Here is a 15,265-nt window from a genome sequence, read left to right on the forward strand (position 1 = left end):
TAGTTGTAGACATATTTACGTGTGCCTACATCAGGAAGCATATCGAAAAAAAATTAAAATTGAACAAATATTAAGATAAAATATTAAAGTTGAACTAAATAAATAACATCCACAAAAGAATAAAAAATGTGAAAGAAACAACTTTAATGTTTTCCAATCTAATTCAGTTTTTTTGAATATAGTATACACCTAGGTAAGTTTGAAATTAAATTTTATGACCGTTTGAAAAAATCAAACCCCCTATTCATATAGTTGCATTCGTACGTAAGACTTAAATTGACTAAATAGAAAAAGAAATTTAAATTTATCCATTTTAAATAGATATTGTTTTTATTTGGTTTTGGAACAAGTTTCATTCTAGTTGTATATATGGTATTCACATAATCCAGTACACTCCTATGAATACAGAAATCATCACCAAAATCCTAACAGGAAACACTCCATTATTTATATATAATGATAGTGATCACTAACCAATTGACTTCGAATTCTTGGGAAAGAAGAGAAATTTGCTCGACTTGAAAATAAGTTGTTTGAAACTTTGAAAAATCGAAATCGCAACAAACTTTTGAGATAAGGGATAATTTAACAATAATCAACCGATCTTAAAATTTTTACAAACAAATCAACATGAGTCTTCCATCAAACGGATTTATCAAGATTCAGTTAAACTAACTAATGGGTATAACACCGTATGTTTTTATTTGTTATAATTTCTTGTTGGTGCAATTAAAAAAAAGAACAACAATTCATCATATTTTCGAAATTAAGCACAATACCAACATCCTTCCTGAAAATCAAACTCAATCTGAAAATTCCCACCAATTTCGCTCATCATGGGAAAAACCCACAACCCATCACACACTAAATCAAACACACTTATTGGTTAAAAATATTCCCCAAAACTCCAAACAAATCAATAATAAAAGGGGTAATTACCTTTTCCCCCCATCAACTACCAGCCATTGTCAACATGCCCCCATGAACTGACACCTCGACCAAAAGAGAGCATCCAACTACCATCGTTACCCACTTTGCCCCCATCCGTCAGAAGATTCCGTTAACTTGGATGTAATATTCTATTTTTGGGCGTTAATTTTTGTTTAAAGACCAAAATGCCCTCTACAGTAATTAATAAAAAAATATTAAAATTAATATATTTTTTTGTTTTAAAAAAAAAAAAAACAAAAATTGGCGCCCTTTTTCAGTTTTTTTTTTTTTAAATATTAATTTTAATATTTTTTTATTAATTACTGTAGAGGGCATTTTGGTCTTTGTGTGAATTAGACTGACGGATGGGGGCAAAGTGGGTAACGATGGTAGTTGAATGCTCTCTTTTGGTCGATGTGTCAGTTCATGGGGGCATGTTGACAATGGCTGGTAGTTGATGGGGGGAAAATGTAATTACCCTATAATAAAAAGAAAAAAAAAAACCCATTTACAACCGCAATCCAACTGGCCATATAAAATCAGAACACCAAATCAATATATCTATCAGATTCCTCAATAAATCACGAAACTTAGAATCACCGACAACAAATACTTGCGTTCATACTCAAAATCGCAACATATATAGTGAGAGAAATCAAGGGAGAATTACTCCAAATGGTTAGTTCAAGTGTTTAAGGCTTTGGTCTTAGTCGCATTCATCAATTTTAAGCTTTGAATTTATTTGAGCGGAAACAATTCTTTGGGGCTACGCCTCTTAGCTAAGTCGGAGTCTTATTTAGTCGTGTGAAGGGAATATTTTGTACGGGTCTGAGATTTGTTTGACAAAAGTGAGTACACAAAGTAGTCTTAAGGTATAGGAATTCCGTCTTTAAAAAAAAATATCAAGAGAGAATAATCAAAAACTTAGAGAAAAAGAAAAAGAAAAACCCACAGAACAACGCGAGAGAGAGAAATATATTATGGGTGTTCTTCATTTCTCCTCTGCTTCTCTGGTTCTTTTTTTCTTTCCTTTTCTCTCACGGTCTTCTTCTTCTTCTCTTCTTTTTTTTTTTTTTTTTTTGGTTTGGTAATTTTATAAAGTGATTTTCATTAAAACCCCATGATGTGCCTTGATTCACAATTCTAAGTTTAAGCTTAGAATTCAATATATACTTATGTTTTTAACGTTTTTATGTAGGCTAATGTCAACATATTAGGAAACAGATTGTCATGGAATTCTGTGTACTTGAGAATTCTGTATATTACTAAACGCAGCGTTTAACAAATATGCTTTAAGCAACATATATCAAAATTCGCAAATCCCCTCACGCAACTCACGGTCTCACGCAAATTGCAACACGCAAATCAACGTAACTTCAATTTATAATTTAAACGGTGCGTTCTGCCAAATACTAAACTTGGAACGCATCGTTTGTATTGTCTTCCTTCTTCGTGATTGATTCTAACCTAATTTCTATATCTCTGAAACACTGAACCGTGAAGGACTGAAAATCTGAAACAGTGAGCAACCTAAATCCTTGAAAGACTGGAAAAGCTTTGCCGGTAATGTGGATGCCCCCCAATGAGTGGCTGAGGGTGGGCATGAATCAACCAAAATCTCCTACGAAATTATTATTTTTTGCTTCTTTTCCTGCGGTTTCTTGGGACTCAAACAGAGGTTTAGGACATGTATCGGCTTCTCTCCGGTTCATTAGAACTGGAGAGGATCCGGATCCCTTCTAGAATCCTATGTTCTCCACCAAATTAAATAAAAATCTAAAACCCATTTATCAAAATAAGAAGAAAAAGAGAATTCAAACTTCACAAAGAATAGGCTTACCGTCTGAGTGTGTGCAGTTATCTAGAGGCTTGGAAGGTTCAATTCACGTTTGTCAAAGTGTTGTGTTGTGGGAGTCCCTCACTGGACCCACTCCGGAACCCGCAGCTGTTCTTGATCGATGCTTGAAGAAAAAGGGTAACAGAGAGAGAGAGAGAGAGAGAGAGAGAGAGAGGGTTGCTTTTTGCGCTGAAGTGGGGGTTCGGTTTGTTGAGGGAAGTGTGGATTTTCTTCAACGCACCGGAAGATTGAAGAAAAAACGAGTTTGGGCGTCTCCAGGCGTTGTACCGTAGAGGGAGAGTGAGTTTCAATTTTTTGTCTGCTCCTTGGGCTGGGTTCGGAGGGAAGGGAAAGGGGAGAGAGAGGGAAGTGAAATTTTAGAGGGGGAAAACTTTTTGGGCAGCAGAGAAGGGTAAACTAGGAAATATTTTTGTTGAAGAGGCAGGATTTTCAACTCTTATGTCAGCACGATGCTGACATGAACAGTATCAGAAGAGGGAAAGAGGGGGGGGGGGGGGGGGGGAGAGGGAGATAGTAAACAGGGCCATTATAAATAAAGAAGTCATTGGTTCATCAACCCAGATGGTAAAAATATAAAAATAGCTATAAAAATAAGGTGGTTATTCAATATTTCTTAAAAGAAAATATTTAAGACCTTAAGTTCAGGGAGAAATTTTTTATTCATTTTTTTTTTTTTAAAAAAAATTACTAATGGTATTTTTGTCATTGGAGGACGTTGATATTTTTTGATAATTTAGAGAGGATATTAACACAATTAATAAGTTTGGAGACATTGATAATGTGATGATAATTTGAGAGGAATATGTGTACTTTTTATAAATATCTACGTTAAAAAAACTAAAAAAGGAACTATAAATTCAGTGTAGAAAGCAACCGAGGGAATAAACGTGTGGAGGAAAAAGAAACAAACGGGATTGTTAACAAACGGAATCCACGTGTCATTGGAGCATGTGAAAAAGATATATATATTTTTTATTTGGTTTAAGTGCTGTAAAAATAACTATAATATTATTAAACTATTGTAAAAATATGTACTTCTTACGTGCGGAAGGACATATGACAAATTTATATTTATAGATTTTAGTAGAGTAAATCCTTCCAACCTAATTAAGTAAAAATTTGTGTTGGGTTGGATATGGCCATGGAGGTTGTATAATATTATATTTGTTTTGCTTTTGTTTTTTTTTCAATTTTCTAGTATAAGAGGTTTCTTTTTCAGTTTTATTTTTACTATTTTTTATTATTTTTTATTTTGAAGGTATAATTATAAGTTTATATATGTATTCTATTATGAATTTAATGAAGAAAAAAAGGAGACAAAGAGCTCCTCATCCCTAATTACAAAATGGGAATAACTTCAATCAGGCAGTAGCAAAAACTCCTTGGTTTGTGCCCTCCAATGATAGATTGACACAAAAAAAAGTAAATATTAGCAAATCCTAGCAAAACATTGGATTAAACCCTCCCTTTCACTCTTTAAAAAAAAAAAAAAACCCATCACACCCTAGACGCGGCCGTCGCCATGGCCACTGCCCCAAGCCGGAATTTGGGGTGGCTGCCACCGGGCCACGCGGCCACTCCCCAGTGGTCGGGGGTGGCCACCCCGAAAGCTACCCCTAGATAGATTTAGGGTTGGCCCAAAGGCCATCCTAGGCACTGGGGGGTGGTCACACGGCCCCTCCCGGGATCTGGGGGTGGCCTTCGGGCCAACCCTTATGTCCGGGCTGTCACTCACTGTCGGCAGGGTTGTCACTCACAGTCGGCCCAGGTTGACTCCGACTCTACTGGCCAGCCCATTTGTGGTGACTGCGATTGTGGTGGCAGCAGTGGTAGGTTGGGTTGGGGAGGTGGTGATGGGAAATGTGAATGGGGTTTTAGCGGGTTGGATGTATGAATTTGGTGTGACTGAGCCTTTTCACCCTATAGTGCTTTGGAGTGCTTGTGCTGGGCAAAAAACTCTTCTTTTATGCCATGACCATATAAAATGAGCTCTCTTACAAAATTGGGATACCTTGAGGTAGGAAATAAAAATATTAAAAATAACTTACAAAAAAAAAAGAAAAGAAATAAAAATAGGTCAAAAAGTGTGCTGCACCCTTTCCGTCTTCCGTCGACCATCGTATTTGTAGAGACTCTCTCTCTCTCTCTCTAAACCCACACTCAGCTGTAAAGCAATTTTTCCACTTTCTCCGTTCAACTCCCAAAGGGGAATGTCTCTAATTCTGTCAAATTGTGTAACGACGTCCTTCTCCTGACGAAACGACATCTCTCCCACCAAGGCATGCTGTTATTCCCTGCTCACTCCCTCTCTCCCGTTTCAACAATCTCAGATTTTCGCTGTTTCAGTCACGTCCAATAGAACCGTTGACTTTTTTCCTTCCTGGCCAAGGAGGAATGGACCAATCGCTGCTCGACGACATAATCAACCGGCTTATGGAAGTCCGAGGCCGACCGGGCAAGCAGGTCCAGCTCTCGGAGTCGGAGATCCGACATCTCTGCGTTGTTTCTAGAGAGATTTTCTTGCAACAGCCCAATTTGTTGGAGCTTGCGGCACCCATCAAGATTTGTGGTACTTGATGCAAAACCCACTTTTTAGGTTTAGTTTTATTTTCATAAATTTGCTTTTAATTTATTAAACTTTATGAGTTTATGTTTTGGGTTTGATTTGATTGGTTCATTTCTGGGATACTTGTCTTGAAATTTGAGAATCCGGTCTCCTTTTTGTCGTTTCTTTGCTGTGGGTATGCTTATTTGATTGAGTTGGAGCTTTTTTTACTTGGTTTTTTTTTGAGTCTTTGTTTGTGCTTCCGCGAAAGAATTTTGTTTGTCTAAGCGAAGCCCATTTGGTTGCTGTCGGCTGGGCTTGATTTGATTTCTTCATTTAAAGCATTCTTACCTGAAATTCTGGGAGACCAAGTTTCTACTCTGATGAAACCATTCAGAATTCACTATTTTATGTTAAGCGCACTTGGTTCTTGTGATTAATTTTCTCTTTTGGATATAATTGCTTAATTAGATATTGTTAAGTAATTCTGTGATTCTTCTTTGAGTTTTTAATGTAGGGAATAATTTAACTGCTTTACTATGTAGTGGCAGTTTTCGTGGTGTTGTTTGTGTGCTAATGAGTTTGATTGCTTAATTGAAAATTGCCATGTTCATTTTCGAGTTAGTTTGCAAAAACTCGTGCGAGTTACTTGTGTAGTTGTGTGTGTACAATTTTACATGTTTTTATACATGGACGATATTATGTTATGTCTACGGATTAAGTTGCTTAAATTGGAGTGTACTCTGTTTATCTTTTACGTTAATGTTTGTTTCTGGTTGAAAATGTGTTCTAGGTTTGGATTAAATTATTTAATTCGGAATGAACACTGTCATTTTTTTCCCCCAGTTAGTAATTCAATCTGAGTGATAGTTGACATTTCATTTGTTTAGTTGTAATGAATCTGTGTAATAATCGTAGCCTGTGTGGGTGAATCGCTTAGCTCGGAAGGGCTTTGAGAGTTGACATTTGTATTTTGATATAATTAACAATTATGTGTTATATTACTAAATACATAAAGGGGGTGTTTGTTAATTCTCTTCCTTTATTTTCATTTTTCCCAAAAACAATCAACTTCAAAACATTCTAACTTTTTTCACTTTTTATATCATATCAATAATTTTTTTATTACTATTCAAATAAAAAAAATCCACTATAAGACAATTTTTTTTTCACTTTCCCATAAAAATTCTTTATACTTTATATCACACCAATCACTTCTTACAATTACTTAAAAAAAAAAAAAAAAAAATCAACTCAACAATCTTTACCAAACACCACCAAATTCTTTATTGGCCATTATTTGGATTGGGTTTTGGATCATGTACGCTGTGCTTTGTTTCCATTTGTGATACTGCCTTGATGTATAATAGGTTGACTTTAAAGTTTGAATCGGCAATTAGTGAGAGCCTTTTACTTGCATGGTTTAGTTATGTAAACCATTAGGATACATGAGAGATGATATATTAGCATAGAAATTGAGTTGAATCAAGAGCAGCAGATATGATTTTGTTGTATAAACATAACACAAGTGATTTTATCAGCCCTCTGAAACAAGAAGTTCTGGTCCCAGGGGAATGATATAAACCACTTGACGTCCATTTGACGCATCCACTATGTTTATTTTTATAACCTCCTTTTTCTTTTGTATAATTTTGCTTACTATACCTTCTCCAAAAATTTGCCTACTATACCCTCTGCTCTAGCATTATAAAAATTATTGCTACTCTTGTTACCGTTGGGATAAATCTGACCCCTTCCTCTGTTCCTGCCTGCATATATGGGATATTTTAAGAAGTGAACATCTTCTTTAGTAGTGGGGTCTGGGGAAAAGAATAGGAAATGTGACTTCGCTATATTTCTGATCAGGAACATGACCTGTTTTCCAGAACAATGATTTAGCCTGACCATAGTGCTAGCTCTTCGTGATACCCAGCTATTAGGGCACAACACACTCCTAGTGTGATTCAATCTCTTAAGAATCCTAGTGAGTGTGCTGATAGACTCCCGGTTGATCAAACCTCCTAGTGAGTGTTGATAACACAACTGGTTGATAAGGATAAAGTTATCTAGAGGAGGTTTACTTGTAATTAGAATTCTATCTAAGAGTTTGTGTTAGATTAGAATACTAGAAGCTGAGACTTATCGTGAAAATAATACTATCTTGTAAGTTCTATATATAATTCAGTATACACTCACTAGATGAGCAAGCTTGAAAGCCAAAATATTCTGAAATTCTACATGGTATCAGAGCACCCATAGACTAACGTCTCCATTTTTTTTTTCCGATCATCATTATGACTGAATCCACTGCTTCTTTTGCCGCCTCCTCCCCTACTCATTCTGTGAAACAGACCTCCTCCAATCCTTCTTCATCCAATGTTCACTATATGAGCAAGCTTGAAAGCCAAAATATTCTGAGATTCTACCCCAGCAATCAAACTTGTCTTGGATGTTAACATGGTAGCTTTTTATTGATTTGCTGCAATGATATTCTGTTCAGTGGTGATTGCAACAACTGCATAGCTATAATTGCCATGGTATGGAGTTTTAGGAGCAATTGCAAATGAAGTTTCTTCTTTTACCCTTTTTTCCAAGTCATTACTTCTCACAAGTAGACAATAACTAGGACTGTTTAATGATCTGGAGAGTGTGATTGTTTTGTTGTTTTAGTTATTTATCTTGTTGTTCACTTATCTATTCCTGATAAGGTTTTATGTAGTACTGACTTTTCCAGACACCGGGAGTTTAATTGCTAGCCATATTTTCTTTTTACCAGATGCATATTACTTCTTGTTTGCTCCATGGTCTTTTGTACATTTTGCTTGTGTGTCTGTATATTGTGTACATTTTGCTTCCTGATTTAGTCAAAACTATTAATCTTCATCTTAGCCCTTTTCTTGCAATCTATTAAGTGAGATCATCAATAGTGTGTTCCAATCTTTTTGCATTGCTGATTTGGCAGAATACCACTGGTTCGCAATTAGTTACATTTCCTACTTTCATAAGAAAATAAAATTGTAATATCTTCCTGAAGAATGCCCATTGTTTAATACTGTCCTTTAATACAGTTTATTATCTACTGGAAAGAAGAGGCAAAAGCAATGTACTGTAGCCATATTGATAACTTACCAAAAAAATATTTTGTTCAGTGGTCAAGTTTTTTATTGATTGGGTTGTAAATTTCAATTTGATAAAATTAGAGACTATGTGAGTCTTGACTTGTAAGCCAATTGAAGACACTTTAATCTGGTAGTAATGTTTCATAATTGATTTCTATTTCATACACTTTAATTTGTAATGGGAGGGTGTAGGTGATTATTCCTTGGTAATATTTGAATTGCTGTTGTAACTAATAAAGTGATGCAAAAATTAGATCATGGGAAAAGGATACCAGACTAGGTTCTATGTTTGGTTGTGGTCTGCCCAAAATGATTGCTTTATGCTAGGGAGGCTTTGCGATAACTACTTAGTACACCGTGCTCTGGTTTTCTTGTCTCTTTCGAATAGGGCAATGCTGTACTCCAAGAGCCTTACTCTATGCCATAATGTGGTAGGCTCCCTTTCTTTTCCTTTTATTTAATTAGAGGTAGCAATATTTTTTGAGGTCAAAGAAAATTATCATTATCTTTCTTCGGGCTTTGATGCTCTAATGGCCTCAACTAATATTTGTATTTAAAAATGTTGTTGCTACTGATTTCTTTCTTGAAATACATTGTGAGAGTGATAAACAATTCCACTAGGGTGTGGGGTTGCCTCCTTGCCGGTGAAGTATCTTGGTTTTACTTTGGGGGCCTCCTATAAGTCCACTCATATTTGCGACGGGGTAATCAAGAAAATAGAGCATCGATTGGCTAGTTGGAAAATGTTATACCTCTCCAAGGGTGGTAGAGTCACCCTTATTAAGAGTACCCTCACCAATTTACCTATGTATTATTTGTCTCTGTTCCCTATCCCGGGGAGTGTTGCTGCTCGCATTGAGAAGTTACAACGGGATTTTCTATGGGGTGGGATTGGTGAAGAGTTTAAATATCACTTGGTGAGTTGGTCGAAAGTCTGTACCCCAATTTCATAAGGGGGGTTGGGTATTAGGAACTTGTTGATGTTCAACCGCGCTTTGTTAGGTAAATGGTTGTGGCGGTTTGGAATTGAGAGAGATGCTTGGTGGAGAGTTGCGATGGACTCCAAGTTTGGCAGTTTGTGGGGTGGGTGGTGCTCCCTTGAGCTTGTAGGTGCCTTTGGAGTGGGGTTGTGGAAGAACATCAGGAAAGGGTGGGAGACTTTCTTTGGTTTTGCTAGATTTGAGGTGGGGGATGGGGTGAGGACAAAATTTTGGTAGTATCTGAGGTGCGGGGATACGGTTCTGAAGGAAGTTTTTCCTGATTTCTTAGGTATTTCTCGTGTGAAGGATGCCTCAATTGCAGATAATATGGAGATTTTGGGCGGTTATACTCAGTGGAACGTGAGCTTTGTTAGAGGCGCATGATTGGGAAGTGAATGTCTTTGCTTCCTTCTTCCAGGTGTTGCACTCAGCCATGGTGAGTAGTGATCGTGCAGATAGGCTCTGGTGGGTCTCTTTCAAGAAAGGATTGTTCAAGGTTAAGTCCTTCTTTAGCTCCTTGGCCTACTCTGAAGGTAGACGCTTCCCTTGAAAGAGTGTGTTGTACACTCAAGCTCCTTCAAGGGCGGGTTTTTTTTTTTTTTTTTTGTGGTCGGCAGCCCTATGCAAGATCCTTACTATGGATAATCTCATGAAGAGGCATATCATCATTATGGATAGATGTTGTTTGTGTAAGAGAGATGGGGAATCAATGGGCCACCTTGTTCTTCACTGTGATGTGGCTTCCTCTCTGTGGAATCACATTTTTACTCGTTTTGGTATGTCTTGGGTTATGCCTAGAAGAGTTATTGACTTGTATGTTGGTGGAAGTCTGGAAGGCTGAGGAGTGTTGCGATTTGGAAGATGTTGCCAATTTGCATTTTTTGGTGTGTTTGGAAGGAAAGAAATCTTAGGTGTTTTGAGGATTTAGAGAGTTCCATTGACGATATTTTAGCTTCGTTCTTTCATACTCTGTATCTTTGGACGATGGCTTTTTTGTCCTCACTGTCGATTAGTTATGCTGATTTTCTTATTCGTTTTTCTATTCCTAGTTGTATACTTCAGTGTATTTTGGGGGCACCTTACGCTTTCAATAAGACTAAATTTACTTATATAAAAAAAAAAAAAACAGTTCCACTTTGAGATTAAAACTGAAGAATTCATTGTAGTATTTCTTAAATCATCTAATTACTAGTGTTGTGATGTTATTGGTGGTTATATATGAAAGAAGGAAGCTTGGATTAGTAAATCAAGGAAATTGTTATAGTTCTAATTATGAGAAGAGAAGATTTTAGCTTTTTGTTTGCTGGTCCTTGTTTATCAGCAAATAAAAGAATTTGATTTTGTGCTTTCAGGCAAGCAAAGCTTCATAGACTCCTGTACAATCAGTGAAGCTTGATTATGTTAACCATGATATAACTGGAAATTTTGTGGTCCAATTTTTGTGGGATTGTTAAGTTTCCAAGGGAAGATAGTATATTACTGGGACCTTGGCCATTTGTTATTAACTATGTACGCGAATTAGAATAGAGGGATGAATATGTGACGTAGCTTTATCTGAAGTAAGAACATAAAGAGTAATTTATCATATATATCATGAACTAAATATACTTTTGGCAATAGTTGTCAAAATTTAAATTACTAAGAATACAATTTATCATGCCCTATAGGCAAGATGATGTGCATTGTTAACTTTGTTTTGCAAGTTCGTCGTATCTTACGATACATGTATAAACAATCTATGTTCTCAACATTTCAAGATTCCTAATTATTTCTCAAAGCCCAATTACATATATTTTTTTGATAAGTAATTTAAAATTCAATAAAAAAGCGCAGAGGGGCGCAACCCTAATACACGGGAAGTATACAAGAGAGCCCCTAAACAGGAGGAACAACTAATAAATTAAGAAAGTCTACAAAAGTAGAAACACCTAGGTGGCAAAGATGGGGAGCTATCCATAGATATAACGTGTTAAGAAGACGCTTCCTTAAAACCACCATTACCGTCTCGACATCTTCAAAAAGCCTCGCATTCCGCTCCCTCCAAATGCTCCACAAAACACAGTGAGGAACTAAACGCCAAACATTTTTTGCTAGGCCATGCCCTCGAAAAGCACCCCAAGTAGTCAACAAACCCATCACCGATTGTGGCATGACCCATTCAACTCCAAACAAAGAAAACACAAAACTCCAAAGCTCACGGGCGGTGTCGCAATGAAGTAACAGATGATCAATAGACTCCCCCTTCTTTTTACACATACAACACCACTCAATAACCACAATATTCCTCTTTCGTAGATTGTCATGAGTCAAAATTTTTCCTAAAGCTGCAGTCCATACAAAGAACGCCACCCTTGTCGGAGCCTTAGCACACCATATCTTCTTCCACGGGAATGATGGACCTTCTTTCCGACTAAGTGCTTCATAATATGACCTTACTTCAAAATAGCTCCTTGAAGAGAGGTTCCAAACTAACTTGTCACCCTCTCCTTGTCGAATCGGAGTGGAGTACAACCGCTCGAAGAAAGAGAGCACCATCTCCAACTCCCAGTCCTGTAATTGCCGCGTAAAGAGAACATTCCAATGAATATTGCCATTATGAACAGCCATATTATCTATCACCATAGCCGCTTTGTTCCTCACAAGACTATACAGAACTGGAAAACAAAGCTTCAAAGAAATCTCCCCACACCACCGATCATGCCAGAAACTGATATATGAGCCATCCCCTACCACACACCGAACATAATTACAAAACTTCTCCCACCCTTTCCTAATATATTTCCAAACCCCTACTCCATAGGAACCCGACACCTCAATAGAGCACCACCCACCCTTTAGGCTCCCAAATTTGGCGTCAATCACCAAACGCCATAGAGCCTCTCTCTCCCTACCATATCTCCACAACCATTTACCTAAAAGAGCTTGGATAAACAGGGAAAGATTGTGAACTCCCAATCCACCTGAATGCAACGGAGTACAAATCCTGTTCCATTTCACTAAATGAAATTTGGCCTCATCCCCTATGCCACCCCATAGGAAATCCCTCTGGATTTTTTCAAGACGATTAGCCACCCTCAAAGGAATAGGGAACAGCGACAAGAGATACGTGGGGATATTGGACAGCGTGCTCTTAATAAGAGTCAACCGACCGCCCTTTGACAAATACATACGCTTCCAACCAGCCAGCTTCCTTTCCATTTTCTCAATCACCCCTTTCCAAGTACGAACGGACTTGTAAGAGGCACCCAAAGGCATACCCAAATATGTCATAGGAAGCGATCCAACCCTACAACCCATAAGATGGGCCAACCCTTCAACATCCTCCACCTCACCAATAGGAACAATTTCTGACTTTCCTAAATTAATCCTTAATCTCGAAACTGCCTCAAAACAAAGGAAAATGCACCTCAGATGTCGAATCTGTTCTTCTTCCGCTCCACAAAAAATCAACGTATCATCAGCAAACAATAAATGATTCACTACTATTGCCTCTGACTCACTATGTCCCACAGTAAAGCCTGTCATCGAACCCTGCTCCATCGCAGCAGCCAACATCCGACTCAAAGCCTCCATAACCACCACAAATAATAAAGGCGACAGAGGATCACCTTGTCGCAACCCGCGAGAGCTAGTAAAGAAACCCGTCGGAGTTCCATTGACAAGGATGGAGAATCTCACCGTAGAGATACAAAAACGAATCCAAGCTCTCCATTTCTCCCCAAAGCCACAACGTTGTAATAAGTAGAGTAAGAAGTCCCAATTCACATGATCATAGGCCTTTTCCAGATCCAGCTTACACAGCAACCCAGCCTCCCCTGAACGGATTTGACTATCCACACATTCATTAGCAATAAGCACTGAATCCAAAATTTGTCGACCACCAATGAACGCATTTTGGGTGTTTGAGATAATCTTACCCAACACTGATTTAAACCTGTTCGCAAGGACTTTGGAAATAATCTTATAAATTCCCCCAATAAGACTGATAGGCCGAAAATCACTCACATCCACAGCATCATTCTTCTTTGGAATCAGAGAGACAAAAGTAGCATTAAAACTCTTTTCAAACTTGCCTCGAGAGTGAAAATCTGCAAAAACAGCCATAATGTCATGCTTTAAGATATCCCAACACTTCTGAAAAAAAGCCATAGTGAAACCGTCGGGGCCCGAAGCCTTATCTCCATTGAAATCTCTGATGACCTCCCACACCTCCTTCTCCTCAAACCCTCTCTCTATCCAGCTACTCTCATCTTCATCAATTGAAAGAAAAGAAAGGCCCTCTACCCTTGGCCGCCAAGAAGAATTCTCAACATACAAGTTTTTGAAAAATTGAACTATATGCTCCTGAATTTCCTTTGGGTCTTTGGAGATTTCACCATCTATACTTATAGAATCCACTTGATTAAATTTGCGACGCGAGTTGGCCATCCTGTGAAAAAATTTTGTGTTCTTGTCCCCCTCCTTCAACCACAAAGCTCTGGATTTCTGTCTCCAAATTATTTCCTCACACAGAAGAGTTTTCTCCAGCTCTCTAGACATATCTATCTTGCGAACCTTCTCTTCCTCCTCTAGGCCTCGGTCTTCATCAACTGCATCCAGCTCACAAATGCCCTCCAATAATTCCTTCTTCTTCTTCCCTATATCACCAAACACTTCAGCATTCCATTTCTTCAAGTCCGTCTTCAATGCCTTCAGTTTAAACGCCAAAATGTGACTTGGAGAACCCGAACACTCATAAGACAACCACCACTTATTGATTTGCTCAACAAAGCCCTCATAATTCAGCCACATGTTCTCAAATTTAAAAGACCTTTTTCCTCCTCTTGGTGCCCCACAATCCAAAAACGAAGGGAAGTGATCGGACAGAAGTCTTGGAAGCCTCCTTTGGACTACTTCGGGGTAGTGTTCCTCCCACTCCACAGAAATTAAGAATCTATCAATTCTAGACCATGTGTGGTTATTCGACCATGTAAATTGGCCATCTTGAAGAGGTAGATCCACCAAGTTCTGCATGAAGATGAAGTCTGAAAATTCTTCCATAGCAGCTGAGAAACTGGCCATGCCCGACCTCTCACTCGGAAAACGAACAACATTAAAATCTCCCCCAATACACCACGGCACCTCCCAACAATTCATCAATCCAGCTAACTCAATCCATAAATCCCTCCTATCCCTGTCATCATTAGGGCCATAAACCCCCCCAAACGCCCAAGAAACATTATCACCAATGTTGCGGAAAGAACAAGCAACCGTATATCTACCTATACATTCCTCCAATTTCTCCACCACTCTCCTATCCCACATAAGTAAGATCCCACCCGATGCTCCATTGGCTCCCAAATAACACCAATCAACCTGATTACACCCCCATAAACTCCGCACCACCTCCCTTGAGATTATTGTCATCTTAGTCTCCACCAAACAAACAATATCCGCCCTCCATTCTCTTAGAAGCCCTCTAATTTCTACTCTTTTTTTCATCTCATTAATCCCTCTAACATTCCACGAAATTAGTTTAGGCATCATAATTGCATACAGAACCCCTTCCTTTGTTGCGACCTCTAGCCGATAGAGCCCCTTTCTTCTCATAATTCAAGGACCAAGCCAACCTGTTTAGTTCTCTCTTCCCTTTTGCCTCTTTGTTCAACGGACACAAAGTCTGAGGACTGGCCGAGGATCTTCCTCCAGCAGCTTCTATCTCCTCAAACATAGCTAACATTCTGTCCTCAAATCCTTCGCAAGATAATCCGATAGCCTGATAACATCTCATAACTTTTTCCACCACCCATCTAGGTGATATCCTGAGTTTTTCTCCCCCTTTTGCTGCCAAAGG

General features: G+C 38.2%; 1 protein-coding gene across 1 annotated transcript in view; it reads left to right on the forward strand.

Annotated features, from left to right (window-relative positions):
* The first annotated feature begins 4,883 nt into the window (after positions 1-4,883).
* Positions 4,884-15,265, forward strand: part of LOC133851425 (serine/threonine-protein phosphatase PP1-like) — a 28,146-nt gene continuing 17,764 nt past the window's right edge. Inside the window, exon 1 of the mRNA XM_062287853.1 lies at positions 4,884-5,357. Coding sequence (XP_062143837.1) covers positions 5,183-5,357 — 175 coding nt within the window. The 5' untranslated portion in view covers positions 4,884-5,182. The remainder of the gene's footprint in view (positions 5,358-15,265) is intronic.

The sequence above is a fragment of the Alnus glutinosa genome, chromosome 12, assembly GCF_958979055.1.
Source record: "Alnus glutinosa chromosome 12, dhAlnGlut1.1, whole genome shotgun sequence".
Taxonomy (NCBI): Eukaryota; Viridiplantae; Streptophyta; class Magnoliopsida; order Fagales; family Betulaceae; genus Alnus; species Alnus glutinosa.